Raw genomic sequence first — 19659 nt, forward strand, 5'->3', positions numbered from 1 at the left:
CAAAGACAGAATTGAGTGTGAGGTTTTTTTTAGGTAGATTTGACAGATTTTGGCAACTGATTGACGTATGGTGTGAGGTATGACAAAAGGAGGACAAGAAGTGAAAGATGACTTTGAGGTTATGAGCCTAGTTATCAGGTAGGACTATGAAATTTGAGTGAGGGGAAAAATAGTGGAATTAGATAAATAAGGGATATGTATGGTGTTTGATGTGGGGTAAGGAACCGTGGGGTTGAAATTATGAGTAATATTTTAGACATCTTGAATTTGAATTGTCAGCAGAAAATCCAGGTGGTTATATACAAAATATAGTTAGAAATGCATAGAGGTCCCTGGGCATCAAGCTATCAGGTACCAGAGCAGCTATGGCAGCAAGCTAGCCAAGAAGGTGAGAGTCACTCAGAGAGATAGAAACCACTGGGGAAAGAAGCATCTACGTAGCATTTGTCAGGCTATATTCAGCAAACATGATCTGTAAAATAACCCATGAACAGCCCTGATGCAGTTATCCCAAATAAGCTTGCATATATTAGCTTCTGTCCGGTTTATTATCACTATGATGCTTTATTGATTAGTGTTCTCTTTCACTGTGGGAATAAAACTGTCTGTTCCATACCAAGGTAGACAGGCCGAGAGAAATGCAGGATTACATCTTAGAAGAACAAAGGTGGGCTGTAGATTTGGGAAGCATCCACAGATTGCCATGTCAAAGAGTGTAGAAAGAGAAGAAAAAGGGCCAACATCTTTCCAATGCCTGCCTTATAACTACTCTCTTGAAGCATCCAAATTTAAGGTGTTGGGAGGAAGATGAGGAGCCAACATAAAGATAGAAAAGTGATGTGGACAGAGATGAAGGTAGGATGAGATGCATGAGTGACATGAAATAGAAAGCAAAGTAAAAGAAAGGTGCATTGGTCAGTGGTGTCCAATCACATGGTGAGGCCTGGAGGAAAGCGATCACAGTGGATAGAGAGCTTGGACTGGAGTCAAGAAGACCTGAGTTAAAATCTAGCCTCAGATATTTAATAACTGTGTGACCCTGGGCAAGTCACTTAAGTGCTGTCTGCCTCAGTTTCCTCATCTGTTAAATGGATAGAGTGCCACTCAGAGTCAGGAAGACTTACATCCCTGAGTTTAAATCCAGCCTCAGACACTTACTAGCTTTGTGACTCTGGGCAAATCACTTAACCCTTTTTACTGCTGTTCCTCATTTGTCAAATGAGCTGTGGAAGGAAATGGCAAATCATTCCAGTATCTTTACCAAGAAAATCCCAAATGGGGTCATGCAGAGTCAAACACGACTGACAGTGACTGAACCACAACAACCTCCCAGGATTATTATATAAATCAAATGAGATAACATCTGTAAAACACTTAGCCCAGTCCTTGGCACATATTAAGTGGTATAAAATATTGGCTATCATTATTATTATTATTTCTTCATCTGTAAGATGGGGATAATAATGGCACCTGCCTCCCAGGGTTGTTGTAAGGATCAAATGAGAAAATTATTGTAAAGCACTTAGCCCAGTCCTTGGCACATATCAAGTGGTATAAAATGTTGGCTATCATTATTATTATTTCCTCATCTATAAGATGGGGATAATAATGGCACCTGCCTCCCAGGGTTGTTGTTAGGATCAAATGAGAAAATTATTGTAAAGCACTTAGCACAGTCTCTGGCACATAGTAAGCACTATGTAAGTGTTCCCTGTTGTTCTATTATAAGGGATTGAGGAGGAAGGATGAAAAATCAGAAGGAGAGTTTTAACAGCAACCACAGCAATAATAGCTAGCATTTATAGAGTAGCTTAAGGTTTCCAAAGCTCTTTACAAATGGCATCTTGTTTTATCCTCACAGTAATCATGGGATTTAGGTGCTACTTTTAGCTCCATTTTATAGATGAGGACACTGAGGCAGAGAGATTAAATAATTTGCCTAGGATCACATTAATTAGTAAGTATCTAAGACAAGTTTAGGGATTTTCTTGGCAGAGATGCTGGAAGTGGTTTGCTATTTCTTTCTCCAGCTCATTTGACAGATGAGGCAACCAAGGCAAATAGGGTGAAGTAACTTGCCCAGGTCGTACATCCAATAAGTATCAGAGGCAGATTTGAACTCAGAGAGAGGAGTCTTCCTGATTCTAGGCCCAGCGCTCCATCAACTGCACCACCTAGCAAGGGAAGAGAAGGAGAATTGAGGGAGACTCTCGTATGAGGGCCTGAATCTTCTATGCGTGCGTGCGTGTGTGTGTGTGTGTGTGTGTGTGTGTGTGTGTGTATGGCATGTATGTGCATGTACAGGTCTACCAGTGTGCATGTGTGTCTGTATATTGTACATATGCATATATGTATGCACATATGTGTGTGTACATGTAGATGTATCTTTCTGTGTGTCTTTTAAAGCCCTTCACAACCTGGCCCTTCCTTCCTTCCCCCACTTTATTACCCTTAGCATGCTCTAAATCTATTGGCACTGGGCTCCTTGCTGTTCCTCACACAAGACCCCCCCATCCCCCAGGCCCTTTTTTTGGGGGGAGGGGGGTGAGGAATCAGGGTTAAGTGACTTGTCCAGGGTCACACAGCTAGTAAGTAGCAAATGTCTGAGGCCAGATTTGAACTCAGGTCCTCCTGAATCCAGGGCTGGTGCTCTATCCACTGCACCACCTAGCTGCCCCAAGGTTCTTTTTATGTTCACTGCATGTGCCCCACCCCCAGAATATTCTCCAACTTCTCCTCTCCCTGCTGCCTTTGCTGGCGTGCTTCAGGCCTTGGCTAAAATCCTACCTTCAGCCTTCCCTCTAGTGCTGGTGCCTTGTTTCTGAGTCTACCCCAATTTACCCTGTACATATATAATTGTTTTATTTTTATTTTTATTTTTTTTGTGAGGCAGTTGGGTTTAAGTGACTTGCCCAGGGTCACACAGCTAGTAAGTGTTAAGTGTCTGAGGCCAGATTTGAACTTGGGTACTCCTGACTCCAGGGCCAGTGTTCCACTTCACCACCTAGCTGCCCCTTATCGTGTGTGTGTGTGTGTGTGTGTGTGTGTGTGTGTGTACATACACACATATACATATACGCACATCTATATCTATCTATCTATCTATATTGTTTGTACAAAGTCATCTGTATATTGACTTCCCCTTAGAATGTGAACACCATGAGGGCATCGGTGATTTTTTTGTTGCCTTTCTTTGCATTTCTAGCCCTTTGCACACTAGCTGCCGCATCATAAGCACTTAAAGGAAGCCTTGTTGAGTACCTGAAAAGATTCCATGTAGCATAATTCAATGTTTTGTCCTGGATAATTCATTTTGGATCTGGGCTTTGCTCTTGGCAGAGAACCTTCCTGCACATTCTTACATGGCTCTCCTGGCCAGTTTAGTCACCACAATTAATTGCACCAATACGACCTCCCTTTGCTACTTGCTCTGTTGATCTGGAATTTAAGCCACAGCAGAGGAAAAACTTTCAATCATTATAGTCAACGAGGACACACCCCTTTGACTCAGCCACCCACAGCAACCTGCGGTTAATCGTGCTGGCATTTTGGGGTCAGAAGCCTCAGAGAGCTTGACCTTGCTTAACAAAAGATCATTAGGAAAATTTGAGCTCCGTTTTGGTAGCACTTAGGAAATTGGACTTTTGATTCTTCACGTTGTGTGCTTTTTAAAAAATGTACTGGCTAAGTTTCTCATCACAGCAGTTACAGCTTTAGAACAGGAAGTTCCAGGCCTTCTACTATCCCTCACCTCTCAGTTTATAGATGACAGTCTAAGACTGGAGTAGGTTAAGTGATTTGCCTGAAGTCACACAGGTAGTAAACAGCAGAGCCAAAGGTCATGCCTGGGTCCTCTGAGTCTAAATCCAATAGACTTTCCACTATACCTTACTGCCCCTCATGCCTTGGTAAAAAGAAGGGGAAAAAAGACAAGATGGAAAAAAAAACCCACTTATTTAGTTAAACTGCAATATTGAATGGGTGCATAGTCAAAAATCAGAACACAATATATACAGATGGAATATGAATTAGAGGATGTGTTCTGTAGGTATGCATTCATTCATTAAGCAAACATTTTTTGACTTTTTAGTTTAATTTTTTAAAAAATAATAAAAATAGCCTTTTTTCCTTCTCACTTGACTCCCCTTATCTCTCTCCCTTCCCCTCTCCAGTGAGAAAGAAAGAAAAACAAAACCCTTATTACAATCCTATATAGTCAAGCAAAACAAATTCCTGTGTTGGCTATGTTAAGAAAAAAAAGTCTCAATCTAAACAAACTTTTAAATGCTTACTCTGTATAGGATGGATGAAAAACATTTGTGCCAGGCGTACAGATACAGAAGTGAAAGAGCCCCTGGCCTCGATTTCTATCCTGGGTGCTGGGGGAAAATAGAGAATTTAGTTAAGACATGCTTCCTTTTCTCGTGGACCTCACAGTCTACCTAAATAGAACGGTGCTTCCTGTTTAGTGGTCAGCAAACTATTTAGGGGTTCTTGATGATGATCCTAGGATTTCATGCTAAAATTTCTGGTGCCATAAGCAACAAATAATAGCCCAATTTTGTTAATATTTTTTTTCCTTTATGACAACAAGCGTGCACATGTTCAAAGTATCACAAATGAGCTTCTTGAGGGCAGGGACTGTCTTTTGCCATTCTTCATATTCCCAGTGCTTAGCACAGTGTCTTGCACATAGCTGGTGTTTGATAAGCATTCATTGATTTAACAGTTCTTTGTGGAGAAACTTAGAAACAGTTGTGATCATACTCACAACGATTTACTTAAAGTTTAGATGCATCATTTTCATAATGATAGGTAGAATAAAATGTCATATTTTGTGCTAGTTATATAATTTAAATTTTAATTTGGAGCTTTTGCAGTAAAAGTTTTCATTGTAGTTATTATAAACCCTTAATGAACAAGTCTAAAAAGATATAATGAGTAGTATATTCAGTTACCCTAAAGCTGCTACATTTTGTTTTTGTTGAGGGGTCAACTGAACAAAAAGTTTTGGGAATCACCATTTAGGAGTAATCAGATTAAAACTAGATAGCCGGGCAGCTAGGTGACACAGTGGATAGAGCACCGGCCCTGGATTCAGGAGCACCTGAGTTCAAATCCAGCCTCAGACATTTGATACTTACTAGCTGTGTGACCCTGGGCAAGTCATTTAACCCCAATTGCCTCACCAAAAAAAAAGAAAGAAAGAAAGAAAGAAAGAAAAAGAAAACTAGATAGCTATACAGTATTACATGAGGTCTATGTGTGGTTGTAGTATCTCCCCCCACATCTCTCTGTCTCTGTCTCTATCTCTATCTGTGTCTCCTCTATCTCATCTCTATCTCTATCCCTATCCCTATCGCTATCTATATCTATCTATATATCATTGTATATGTACCCACATATGTAGGAAAATATGAGCATTATCCAGTGATCTGAACCAAATGTAACCCACTCCTTTCAATTTTTTTGAAAGCACAGTTGGAGTTGAGTCTTATCCACACTTTATGCATGTTCTTCCTTGAATGTGTTAAATTACTTGGATAGCAAGAAAATTAATTCATACTATCACAAGTGAAACTCATGTTGGCTTAGGTGTGTAGACATCACTTTTCACTCTGAAAAACAGGGCACCAAACAGAGATATTAAAGGTACTTTTGCCATGAATGGGTATTTGCATGAAAATGGCAGCCTTCAGATTAAAGTAAAGCTTACTAACTTTACTTGCTGTTTGGTTCGGGGCAAGTCACTTACCTGTGTTTGCCTCAGTTTCCTCATCTGTAAAATGAGCTGGGAATGGCAAACCACTCCAGTATCTTTGCCACAAAGATCCCAAATGAGGTCATGAAGAGTTGGACATGACTGGAAAATGACCAAAAAAACCAAAAAGTTATTAGTTAGTCAGTCTTGTAACTACTTTTTTCTCCCCATATATTTGAAAAAGAATCATATATACTATTGAATGTTTGCAGTCATCTGATTTATGTGCTTTGCTGATTAGCCTTTAACTTCACCATTTTGTATCATCACTCTTTTTTCTTGCCCTTTCTCAGGCTCACGACCGTTCAGAAAGTGGAGAGTTGGCATTTATCAAACAACTGGTTCGCAAGATTCTAATAGTTATTGCTCGCCCTGCACGCTTATTGGAATGCCTGGTAAGTGGTCGAGGGCCATAGTGAGGTTTCTTATTTCTTAATGCTAGGAAGAGGCAGTATTGGAGAGAAGTTTAGGTTTGCTCAGAATAAAATCTCTGCATTAAAAGGAAAGCCATGTGATGTTTTATATATCAGACTTCCAGTTTATTCAGAAACTGATCAGAATATATAAACTGACCTTTGGGGAAGACTGCTTGGCTCTTAGAACATTAATAGATTGGCTGCAGGATAGCCCAAGTAGATTTGAGAGATAGATTTGAACTCAGGTCCTTCTGAATCCAGAGCTGGTGCTTTATCCACTGTGCCACCTAGCTGCTCCCCTATTTTGTTTTATAAGGACAATAATCAGCTAATAATTTGGGGAACCATAAGGAAACATTTCTTGACTATTTACTAATAGTTTTTGGAGAGATCAGATCTTAGAGAACAGAAAGTCTTTTGGCCTCCTGGCTTTAACAACTCTTTCAAAGAAATGAAATTGTGAGTAAGAGTTATCTTAGTAACTAAAAGTTTTAACTTCCTTTTTCATAATGGGGAGTTCTGGAAGTAAATACAGTGATTTTCAAGTCAAAGGAAATTGGAAAAGAGGGGTATCCACAAATTGTGTACATACTGAATAAACACAAGTGTATTTTGTGCTGACTTTAGGAGCTTAAATTAAGATCTGAAATAACTGTAAACATTTTCAGTTGTTTGATGCCTATGAATATTGCCCCAACCAGAACCTGTCAAGTATGTGGGGTATTCAATAATCCCCCCAAATGTTGGTGAAAAGGAGCTTCACTTTGTGGAGAAAAGGGAATAGGGTGGATATGGTATGGCAGACATCTTGAAGACTTAGTTTGGGGGTTCCAGCTCTGCCTTTTGTGAACTGTGTGGCATTAGTCAAGTTCCTTTCTATTTGTGCCCATCCTTTTCCTCATCTATAAAACAAGTAGATTGGATGGGTTGGCAGCATGCGTAGTGTACTGGACCATGAAGTCAGGAAGAACTGAGTTTGATTCCTTCAGGCCTTGGCCACTTAGCTGTGTGACCCTGAATGAATGGTCTCTCATGCTGTCTTTCTCTATTTCTTCTGATTTAAAATGAAGGATTTGGCCTCAAAAGCTCTTCCAGTTCTAATCCTACAATCCTGTGAGCCTAGGGCTCCTGCCACCAGCTCAAACATAAACATGATTGTGTTTTTCCTCAAATAGGAATTTGATCCTGAAGAATTCTACTACCTCTTGGAAGCGGCCGAAGGCCATGCAAAGGAAGGGCAAGGCATTAAAACAGACATTCCTAGGTATATTATCAGCCAGCTGGGACTAAATAAGGATCCTTTGGAAGGTAAATGTCCCTTATTGAACACTCATGGAGGAGGAGGGAAGAAGGGAAGGTCATTTCTCAGGGATGCCTTCTTGATTCTTTGTGACGTTGCTCCACCAGCTTCTATTACCTGCTGACCAGTCTTTTGAAAGCATCAACTCTTCCATAAAGGACTATCCTGCCTCCGCAAACCCAACTCACAACCCAAATTAACCTTCACCATTCTGTGCTTACCCAAAAAGTAGTCTCATATTTTTAACTACCTCCAATTTATGGTATACATGGACAGATCTGGACATCCTAGTGTCCGGCTAGGCTTGCAATGTTCAGAGAAGCATCAAAATTCTTAAAATGTACAGGCTCTATATGCGAATTTGGGAGATTTAAATAAGAAGTGAGATGTGTATGTAGGTAGCTTAAGCCATTCTTTCAGTACTACATCATTTGTAATATTAAGGGAGTATATTTCCTCCCTAGTACCCACTGTCTATGCTTACAAAGAAAATGTTTCTCTGACTGGTTATCTAATAGTCTATGTTTCATTGGTTCCTTTCAAAGATACTCTGTGTTTTCTTTCAGAAATAAATAAAGCAATTAAGTAAACTTTTTGGAAAGTAATGTAGTGAATATTTTGAAACAATCCTTGGGGTAGAAATATAAGGGGTAAGTTACAGGGTGAAAGATCCTTAAACCAGATTTGAGATTCTGTTGATATAAAAAATTGCAGGGGAGGAAGTTCCCCCTGCCAATGGATATCACCTCTTATTTAGCATCTTCTAATCAAAGAGAGTGAACTGGGGTATGAGAACCTAAGTGATATGCAGTCAGTGTATATCAGCCACAGAACATAGAGCCAGTTCTTCCTGACTCAGGCCACATAGTCTCTCCTAAGTAAGGAATACTATGTAGTATTTCCAGGCTGGGTCACTGTATCTGAGAAATATACTTTAGGACAATACAAAAAAATAATACAACACAATACAAAATAATACAATACAAAAAACAGTTTAGTGCAATAGAAAAAGGGAAGCTAGGAGACTTGGTGGATAGAATACTGGGCCTCAATTCAGGAATACTCATCTCTCTGATTTCAAATCTGACTTCAGACACTTAGAATCCGTGTGACCCTGGGCAAATCACTTAACCCTGTTTGCCTCAGTTTCCTCATCTGTGAAATAGAAGGAAATGGCAAACTACTCCAATATCTCTACTAAGAAAACCCCAAATGGGGCCACAGAGAATTAGATATGACTGAAAAACAACAACAATAAACAATAGAAAAAACTCTGGACTTGCATATAGAACATGGGGTTGGATTCAGTTTCCAGATCTTCCACCAAGTAGATTTTGTTTTCAGCTTACCCACTTGTAAAATGAAGTTAAATCATATTATTGCTCAGTGTCCTTTCCAGCCCATCATTCTATGATTCATTTATGCTTCCTTTTTCTAAGAAAATAAGGAAATACTAGTATTACATTGAATTAACTCAAACATATATGTGTGTGTATATGTATGTATATATATATATATATATATATCTTCAAAAGAGTTTGTGCTTCTTTCAGATAGAAAAAGTAGATGCTTTTCCATTGGGTCACTAAATTTAAAGCACAGACCTAAAAATTACGGTTTGGTCATTTTTTTAAAACTACAATTAAGAAACTACTTTAAAAAAAACTTCCTATTTCATTACATGGTTTGATCTCATCAACTAAAACAGAAGGTTTGGTGCTGGCTAGAAAGGTGCAGAAACAACGGAGGATTCTTTCATTCAAAATTGTCTTCTTGGTTCATTAGACTGAGTTTGCAAACAGTATTTATCTTGCTAAATTGTTTGTAACGGTGGTAAATGTTGGCACAAAGATTCTTCCCATCTGAAGGCAGGGAACCTGCCACTGTAGACCCGTCTCTCCTATTTCCTCCTGCTTTGTTTGCTGTTCTGGCCATAGTATATTTTCTTCCAGTGAAATGATGCATGCATTACTGGGAGATAATGCCAGATAAATTTATACTGTACCGAAAGCAATACCACAACAGATTCATCACTTATCAGAGACTGGTGACTGCATTTCTGAAAAGTTCCCTGGGGAGAAATTTTTCCCCCATGGCTTTTAAATTACCATCTTTACCTTTTTGTATCATGAGTCTTCAGAAATGGTTTAAATCAATGAAATAAAAAGGGCAGATGTTTAATGGTATTTAGATGAGTTTTAAAAATCTCTTCAGGCATTACAAAATGATGCCTTAGCTCCCTGCTTCAAAAGCTGACTCTCGGTTCCATTCCATTACTACCCACTGCTTACAAATAATATGTGTTTCCCAGATAATAGTTATTTAGCAAAAATTCTATTTAAAACAGAACCATTTTTTAATTTATTTCTTTTTTATGAAAGTAATTGGAGTGGGGGAGGCTGTCAAAGTGTATTATGGTGACTCTTCACGCCACTGGAATTTAAGGTCGTGTCAGCAATTGCATTATAAACCTAGTTCTTCACAGGTTTATCCCTGGGAGGTAGATGTCACATAGACTGAACCTTAGTAGTGGGGCTGGCCTTGAGGAGCCACTTGTCTGCCTTCTTGGGCCCATTTTCATTTCGAATAAAGGCAGCGTTTGATTTCATTGGACATCTGTAATTCATTTTTGTCAAAGAGAGGTTATCATTTTCTAGCCTCTGTACTCCAGATTTCAGTTTGAGAAATGATCTTTTAAGCCACCCATGTTATTATTTAAAATAAGACTGCTGAAATACAGTTTCTAAGCTTTCATCACTTCGGAAAATGTTTGTATCTCTGTTTTTTTAACACCTGCCAAAATAATTATTAAAATGTAAAACAAGGGTCCCAGTCCATAGGAATGACTTTATTTAGGAAGACCATCAAATAAATAATAGCTATATTTTACCAATTCTTTAGGAGTTCAACTAACCACATCCATGTGATAACAGCTCTGTAGCCATACACGCTATTCATATCGTTGGACACTCTTTGACAGCATTGGGAAGAAAACAGAAAGTGCTTACTTTAACTTACCTTTTCTGCTTGGTTTACGTTCATTTTGCAATTTTTCTTGTTGGTAAAATGCAAAACTTACATTTACTCCAGAGTATGATTTTGGCTCTTTTTTTACCTTAAATTGTATAAAGTCATCATTCTGTAATCATTTAAATATAGTTTTCCAATAATCCCTAATGATGTAGGAGATACTTTTGAAATATCTGTTAGTATATTATATTTTTAAATTTGATTTTAATTTATAGAATAAAACAAGCATTTCTATAACAGTACAACAAAAAATGACAATTGTACGTGAAACTATACATCTGCTATGTACAACTTACTGTTCCTTTCAAATATACAACAAAATTATTGTGTAATTTTTTTCTTTTTTTCTCCTTCCACCTCATAAAGATGGCTACCATTAGATACATATGTATGTGTATATATGTGTATGTATATGTATATGTATATGTATGCACACACATACATATATGTATATAATTCTATACATGCATTCTATACATTCTATTTATCAGTTCTTTCTCTGGATGCAGATAGTATCTTTCTTCATATGTCCTTTATAGTTAATTTGGTTATTTATAATAGACAAAATAACTTATTCACTCAAAGTAATTCTTAAAATGGTATTGCGGTGACTGTAAACAGTGTTCTCTTGGTTCTGCTCATTTTGCTCTTAAGGATTTCATGCAAGTCCTTCCATGTTTTTCTAATGAGCTCATTTCTTATAGCACAGGAGTATTATTCATATATATATATATATATATATATATATGTATGTTCATATATAGAGAGATATCTTCTTTTCCTTATAATACAGTAGTATTCTGCCATAACTAGTACAGCCATTCCCCAATTGATGGGCATCCCTATAATTTCCAGTTCTTTGCCACCACAAGGAGAGCTGCTATAAACATGTTAGAACATAGAGGTTCTTTTCCTTTTTTCCCTAATCATCTCTGGAAATAGACCACGTAGTGGTATTGCTGGGTCAAAGGTTATATAGGTAGTTTAATATCTCTTTGGACGTAATTCCAGATTGCTCTCCAAAATGGTTGGATCATTTTACAATATGTTATTTCAAACAGTTCAAGAACCATTATTAATTAAATATAATTTTATTAAATTTTTTTCTTGAAAAATGATTTGTAACATTTAAAAAATAAGCCTTTGTAAGTCTGTCATTGCCTGACACCTTAAACTAATATGTGGTGTCGATAGAAGGCTCATTGGATGGTGGCCTTGGCTATAGCTCTGGCTCAGCTATTATCTTACTGTGTGACCTTGGGCAAGCCAATTAACTTCTCTAGATCTCCATTTCCTCATTTGTAAGAATACATGAGCATGTTCCAAAATGTGCTATATGACATAATGAAGACTGTCAGTCAACAAGAGGGACTTTGGGAGAAAATGTCAAAAGTAATGATACTTCCCCTTATATTAGATATGAATTTATGTATCAAAAATACCTCGTTAATTTTTCAATCATTATTTTTACTTTGTTGCATATTTTTCCCATGCTCTTCTCTTCCATGTCTCCAGACCCTTCCCCCAAACCAGCAGATAGGTTCTCTCAGTATAAATTACCCAAAGGGATCTGTTCCCAAATTAGTTCAGGAGACACTACACTAGATATTATCTAACAGTTTCTATGAACCCATTCATACAGAGCAAAGGGATGCCAGGCTCCTGTCTTTAGGCTATGGCATATGAAGTTGGGACAGTTGCCAGGCATCCACTGAAGCCAGCTCAAACAGCCTAATGAGAGTCAATTGTTAAAATTTCAGTGTGAACATTTATACCTCAGAAATTGGCAGCAAATCTAGACTTGCTTTATTGTTTTGTTGATTGTCTAGACTTAAGAAAGTGATGGAGAAAATATTAATAATGTAGATTAAACCCCCAAAGTATTTCATGCATAGTCATTTTTCCTCTCAGAGAGCTAGTTATATACATATATATATTATATACATATATACACAGTTATTATATATATACACATATATAAATTATATACATATATATACATTTACTGTATACCACTGGATATGTGGCATGCTCACTTTTTGGTCTGTGTCCTATGTCTCCCTGGTTGTGAGTGTGGGTTGTTTTGCCCATAAAGATAATTTTAGCTATGTGCCCAAGGATGGTTATTTTCAGTGGGGTATTCAGACAGATGCCCCAGGGATGTAATAAATACTTCTTCCAGGAGAAGGTTAAGAGTTGTCATTTCTTACACATCAGCTATAGAGAGACATTCTTTGATCCCAATTTCCTTCCAGGTCCCTAACAATTTTTAAAGTGACAGAACCTTTACAATGGTCTATGAAGCCTAGACACCATCAAGTGGTGGGCTTGTATCTTCATGGAGTGAAGTGATCATGGAAACTCACTATAAAGAAAAGAATGAAAGAAAGAGGAATCATAAACTATAACAAAATTATAAAAAACAAGGGTTCTGCTTTTGTAACATTTAGGAATTATGATTTTTACTTTTTTCTGTTGTGTGAGAAACATAATTTTTCCTTCAGGTTTCAGCCTAGCACTTTTGTCTTTCGCAACTTTTGACATGTCTATTCTAATCTTTCTTTTCTGTTTTTCCCTTTAGAAATGGCACAGCTAGGGAGCTATGATAGTGGGACAGCAGAAACACCAGAAACTGATGAATCAGTGAGCGTAAGTGTTATCCTTTGGCAAAATCTGTTGCTTTGTAAACACTAAACATCTAAATATTTTGTGTTAATGGTATTATGCTTCACAATATTTCTTTCCATCCTTTGCTAGGTTTGCAAAGACTGGTTTTCAAAATGTTGATATAATACTAAATTTAAAATAAGGTATATTATTTACCTCTGTATCCATGTTTACTTCCATGCCACAATGTGGTGTCAGGGTAGAAATTTAGTGTAGATTGTGTTTTGAAAAAATAAAGTCTAATTTATAGGGACATCATCTCACAAAATAGTGGAACATTGAAGGTTAAAACAAATCTTCAGAAAGCTTAAAGTTAAAACTCAACCAAGCCAGAGTATACCAAGAACATTTATAGATAAAATTAGGAGGCTAAAAGAAATAGAAGTGAATTGAAACAGATCTATCCACAAATCTAAAATAATCTAGTGTCAGGTCAGTGAGAATACAAATACTACATTTGGATGTTAATACATTAGGGACTTAAGAAAATGAAGATGGGGAAAGCAGATGAACCAGAGAATCAACACAATTTTAGAGGGACTCAGATTGTTTTTTAAAAAATATCTCAAAAAAAAAGATTTGCCAAAAATGGGGAGAAAACAGACATATTGACACCAAAAAAGTGATTAAGAAGATATCAGCAGGGGCAGCAAGGTGGCACAGTGGATAAAGCACCGGCCCTAGATTCAGGAGGACCTGAGTTCAAATCCGGCCTCAGACACTTGATACTTACTAGCTGTGTGACCCTAGGCAAGTCACTTAACCCTAATTGCCTCGCCAAAAAAAAAAAAAAAGAAGATATCAGCAAAACTGACCTATATGCCTACATCAATATCATCATCACTGACCTACCATGGTTTCCAAAAAAAGTACTTCATATATGTTAGTTCATTTGATCCCTACCACAACACTCCAAGTTAAGAACAATAGACATTATTATGCACATTTTAAAGATGAGAAAATTAAGGTTGTAGAGAAGGTAAGTGATTTACTTATAGTTAAACGACTAGTAAATGACAAAGACAAGATTCAAGACTAGTTTTATCCATATTCCAAGTACAGCACTTTCCACTATATTATCAAGGATATCTTTGATGAATATTAAGAGAACAGAGCAAACTTTCTTGTATAGTTCTTTGCAGAAGATATCTTTACAATAAAATAATCATGAGGTATAGAAAATAGATCTCCCTGCTATTTACTTTTTGTTGGTTTACCCCCCCCCAAAATCTGTTTGAGTTAGTATGAGTATGCATCCAAAAAAGCCTTCCTACCACCATGAGAGAATTGACAACTGGGAGACTCCAAAGCATATGTCAAGGGCATGCAAGATTCCTTGGTAGATATAACTACAGAAATAATTGTTCAGTTATGAAATGGAAGGCCAGTCATTACTCAGAGGCATATACTTACCAAAGATGTTAATTACTGTCATGAAGGACTTTCTATACAAAAGTTCACATAGAAGTAGCTCTCCAGCAGAGTGAGATTTTTCTGATACCCTTGTTCCCATGTGGCATTGTGCTGATTGCATCAAGTTCTAAGCTCTGAGGCTGAAGCTACAGGGCATTCTCATTGGGATCCATGACCACTCAAAAGAGATTGGCCTAATGATCCTCACAAGAGACAGGGAGAGGGAGTATACCTGTGATTTCATAGATATAAGGAACTCCCAGATGAGAGAATTCACTCTACCATTGTAGGTTGGTCTTCTTTGCAAATTATAGCCTTAGAATGTTGTCCAGAACTTACCCAGGGTCACAACAGCCAGGATGTTAGAGGTAAAACCTGAATCTTGATCTTCTTGGCTTCAAGGCTGCCTTTCATTGAAAAATATCATAAAAAATGCTATTGTCTAGATTATGAAAAGTCATTGAACAGCCAACTCACTGAGTTAGTAGAGTGGTACCTAAGTCTTGGGTAGGCACTACAGATGCATAATGAACCAGGCCCAGAAATGAATAGAAAGGTGAGAACAGGAAGAGTTGCTTTGGGGAAATTGCACAATACCTTAAATGGTCCCTCAGTTACCCCCTGTTGCCAAAGCATTCTTTTAACAAATTTAAACATATTCTCCCATGAATTGGCTTAATCTCATGTAACATATCAGATTCTAAGAACTCAGAATTACAGATAACCCAAAGAGTAAAGGAAAATACATTCAAGAAGTGATGTAAAAGGCATCATACTTGTCATAAATGACTACAAGTAGAAGCTGAACATATAGCAAGTAAAAGGGATAACAGATGAATAGCCTAAAGTGCTGCACTGGCAAACATGAAATATCTGATCTTAAAGAAGGCCTATAGAGAATTTGATGATATATTCTTCTTTAGTAATTCAATTTACAGGCATTTTATTAGGTAACCTTAATATGTGCCATACTAGGTCCTAGAGATTCAAACACAGAAATGAAACAAGCCTTTCCCTCAAGGAGCTTACGGTCTGATGATGAAAGGCTTATATAAATCAGGGATTCTTAAACTCTTTCCACTTGTGACCCCTTTTCGTCCAAGAAATTATTATGCAACCCTGAGTTTTAGGTATACATACTTATATATGTTGTGTATTCAGAAACCTTTTACTGTTGCCAAATTTTTCACAACTCCCACATTCAGTTATGTGACCCCATAGAGGGTCACAACGCGCAGTTTAAGAAACTTTGGAATAAATATAAGAGTTTACATGCAATAAATAAAAGGGAATATGGGGCAGTGGGTACCATAGTAGCTAGCAGGGAACAGGTCAGGTCAGGAAAAGCCTTCATGCAGAGTCTTCTATGAAGGATTTGTGGAAGGGCACGGACAAGAACTGCATGGAATGAGAAAGCCAAGGTGGGCTAAAATATCCAGAAGTGAAGAGTTGCCCCTACACGAATAAGGTCATGAATCTATCATTGAAGAAGCTTGATCCTTTCATGTTATTTTGTCTTAGGGGTCAGCAAATTGGAGCAGATCACTGGGGGGTTGGGGGGGAGGGATGCTAAGCCTGCAGTTGATCCTTTATTCCATTAGAGATAGAGGCCACTGAATGAGCTGGGTCTCTGGAACATTTCTAGATAGAGTCTTTGAGCTGAACATTGGCAATGTTACAGCTGCCTCTGGCCTTAAGGAAGACTTTTGTTGGGGAGGAGGGGGGATTCAGAAGTCTTTTTCCTAGTATGGAGGCCGCCACCAGAACTGGGCCAGGCTAAGTAATACTGACCTCTCCATGCTAATAGAAGGAACCCTTAATTGGCTTTGATTTTAATGTTGAACTGCTCACTTGGTCATAGTGAAATTAAAGAGAAGAAATAAAGAAAGCATTGTTGTACTTAGAAAAGCTGCACTTTTGCTGACTTTCCCAGAGTTATTCAGGAGGCCAGATAATTGTCATCATCCCAGTTTACACAGAGAAACTGAGGCCAACTGAGGTGCCCTGGCCAAGGGTAAAAATACTCACTTCTGAATGCTATAGCCATTCCCTGGGTCACATTCTTTATTTTGTCTTATGCTTGGAAACAGGTCTAAATGTTCAGAAATTTTGATCTCAAATCCTCACAAAGGACTCCCTGTAGATGAACTGAGCCTGATCAGTTTTGTCTGGGAAATTGATATGGACTTCTCAGAAAGCTTGATGCCTTTCTCTTCAATAGTTTGAATGAAAAATGAGGCAGTGTAATGAGCAGAGGAAAGGATGAGCTATTTAAACCCATTATCCTGAAATTTAGCACTCTGGCTCTGCCAGATTGATTTCAGAGGCTGCCTCACAGATACCTTTAGACCAAGTACTCTTAACTCAGCATATTCAACAACAGAACCTGGAATGGTATTGTTTTCCTCATTTGTCTATTAAATCACATTGTGTCAGAATATTTGTTAACTTTCATTTCTTGTTTTCCAGAGCTCTAATACTTCACTGAAACTTAGAAGAAAACCTCGGGAAAGTGATTTTGAAACAATCAAATTGATTAGCAACGGAGCATATGGGTGAGTAATTCAAGATAAGCTTTTTGGGGTACTTTAATGTAACAGAATTATAGCCATCATTCTCTTTAAGCAAACTGGTATTATCTTGGAATGGCTTTTTAAAATGTTTTCTTTACTGGCAAATCTTTCACCAAAGGTTCCTCACATGAGGTAAAATAAACTTTTTTTTCCCTTCCAATGAATTAGTTAATAAATATAAATTTAGAAGTTGCCCCTTCAGATTTTAAGGTTAAAGGGGGTTCTTTATAAAATCTCCCTTCTTCCTTGCTTGCCCCAGAACAGTGAAATAAGCATTGGATAATTGAGGAATGCCTAAAGCACTTTTGGTCAGATCTTCCCTGCCATGATGATATCTCTCATAAATATGCCATGTTGCATTCATCACTATAACATTTGTATTATCCCATTTACTTCTTTCCCCTCTACCCTCTACCCCCAATATCGTAGGAAGATTAGTGCTCAAATAAAAGTAATCAGTGAAATTTTTAAGTAATTTCCACCCAATTTATCTTATGTCCTTTGTTTAGAAAATTTATTTTAGTGTTCATGTCACTCCTTGAATTTTTTTAATTCTAAATTACAAGCTAAAGCACTATGTAATGAGGTCCCTTTTGGGACATGCTTTTGGAGACTAGGTCTCACCATCTCTTCTGGTTTGGAAATTTGATAGCAGCTCATTCAATTCAATAAGCATTTATTAAGCATCTACTAGGGCAACTAGTGGATAGACTCATCTTCCTGACTTCAAATCTGGCCTCAGACACTTACTTAACTGTGTGACTCTGAGCAAGTCACTTGGCCCTGTTTGCCTCACTTTCCTCATCTACCAAAACAGCTGGAAAAGGAAATGACAAATCACTCTAGTATCTTTGCCAAGAAAACCCCAGATGGTGTCACACAGAGTTGAACATGACTGAAGAGACCGAACAACAAAAAAGCGCCTACTGTGTGCAAGGCACTGTGCTAATAGCTGGGAATACAAAAAGAGGCAAAAGACAGTTCCTGCCTTCAAGGAGCCTTATCTAATCTAATGGGGGGGGGGGGGACAACATAAATACATACAAATAAATACATACAAAACAATCTATATACAGGATAAACTGGACATGAACAGTAAAGGGAAGGCACTGGAATTAAGAGGACTTGAGGAAGGCTTCCTGTAGGATTTTAGTTGGTATTTAAAGAATTACAATCCTACTGTTGGTCAGCATGGAAGCTTTGACCTGTTCCTTTTCTGACCTGGGCTCATTCACCCCTCCTTAGGCCATCTGGTAGCCTTCTACTCCCAGAGGCTCACCGTGTTGGTGTCACATTTAGTGCAGATGCTTAACAGCTCTCACTCCTCTGTATCTCAGAACTCTCAAATTCAAGCACTCTGCCAGCCTCAGCCTCGTCGTGTTGTAGCAGTTATAGGCACATCCCACCACATCTGCCCTTGGCTTGTTTTTGTAGGAATTTGTATTATTTTCCTTATATTGGCCACAGTTTTAAGTGCTAGGTGAATCATTATGAGTTGGTTAAAAAAAAAGAGCTAGAAAAGATATACCAGTGGTGCCTTATTGCTTTTAGATTATCAAAGGACACCAGTATAATTAACCAATAATCCTAGTTCCATCTGTAGATAGAAAGCAGTAAACTATTCCATGGCCATTTATAGCAGTTTGTTATGTGTATAAGCCAATGAAATAAAAATTATTGTTGCTGTGCTATGAGTTTCCTTTAGTTTTTTTTTTCTTCCTCCAATATTTTCCACTTCATTAATTTGGTGAAGTAACTTAAATATTTGTGAGTTTTTCCTATGCTTCACCGATTTATCTTCAGGAATATGTCAAGGGCCATGTTCTGTAATGTGCCTTGTAAATGCTTTCTGATAGTATATTATTGGAGTATCATATTTCCTTCAAGGACCTAATTGAAGGTTTTATTCCTAATGAAGTTTTGGAAATGCTTTTCTGGAGTGTGATTTTTTTTTTCTCCTGGTTTGGGTTTGATGCTGTTGCTTTGAGTATTTCTTGCTACATTAGTGGGATAAAAGGCTGAGCATATTTGACTTAATATAACTCTGGGCTTGAGTATAACTGTATTCAATGTGGGATTCTGGGTATGATTATATACGAATACTGGTTTTATGAAAGTTTCAACACCTATCTTAGCAGTACTCGGTGTTATAATTGGTTGAGTAAACTCATTTGTAGTGCAATTAAACAACTGTATAGTAGATGAGGTATATCTGACTTCAGGGAATGGTTTGGAATATACAAGAAGTTAAACAAGCTGTGAATCAGTAAACACCCAGGATGTGGGCCAAGTCATTAATGGCTTCACAAGCTGTCTCTTTTAGCCTTTACCATCCAGCCAAAACTTTTTTTTTCCTTTGGCTCCTCTCAAATTAAATTTCTCATTATATTTCCAGCAGATTTCCTCTACATTTTAATTATTTTAAATTTGAAGTTGGAATGAAGCTACACCCGTTGGACCACCCACTCAAGATGCTGTTTACATGCTTATGTGAACCAG

General features: G+C 37.7%; 1 protein-coding gene across 5 annotated transcripts in view; it reads left to right on the plus strand.

Moving 5' to 3' along the window:
• The window catches only part of MAST4 (microtubule associated serine/threonine kinase family member 4), an 808011-nt gene that overhangs the window by 729062 nt on the left and 59290 nt on the right, over positions 1-19659 (plus strand). For all 5 annotated transcript variants that reach the window (XM_043988945.1, XM_043988953.1, XM_043988971.1 and 2 more), the window contains 4 exons: positions 6055-6156; positions 7353-7485; positions 13089-13156; positions 17057-17142. In XM_043988945.1, the coding sequence (XP_043844880.1) occupies positions 6055-6156; positions 7353-7485; positions 13089-13156; positions 17057-17142 (389 nt within the window). The remainder of the gene's footprint in view (positions 1-6054; positions 6157-7352; positions 7486-13088; positions 13157-17056; positions 17143-19659) is intronic.

Source organism: Dromiciops gliroides, chromosome 1 (genome assembly GCF_019393635.1).
Source record: "Dromiciops gliroides isolate mDroGli1 chromosome 1, mDroGli1.pri, whole genome shotgun sequence".
Lineage (NCBI taxonomy): Eukaryota > Metazoa > Chordata > Mammalia > Microbiotheria > Microbiotheriidae > Dromiciops > Dromiciops gliroides.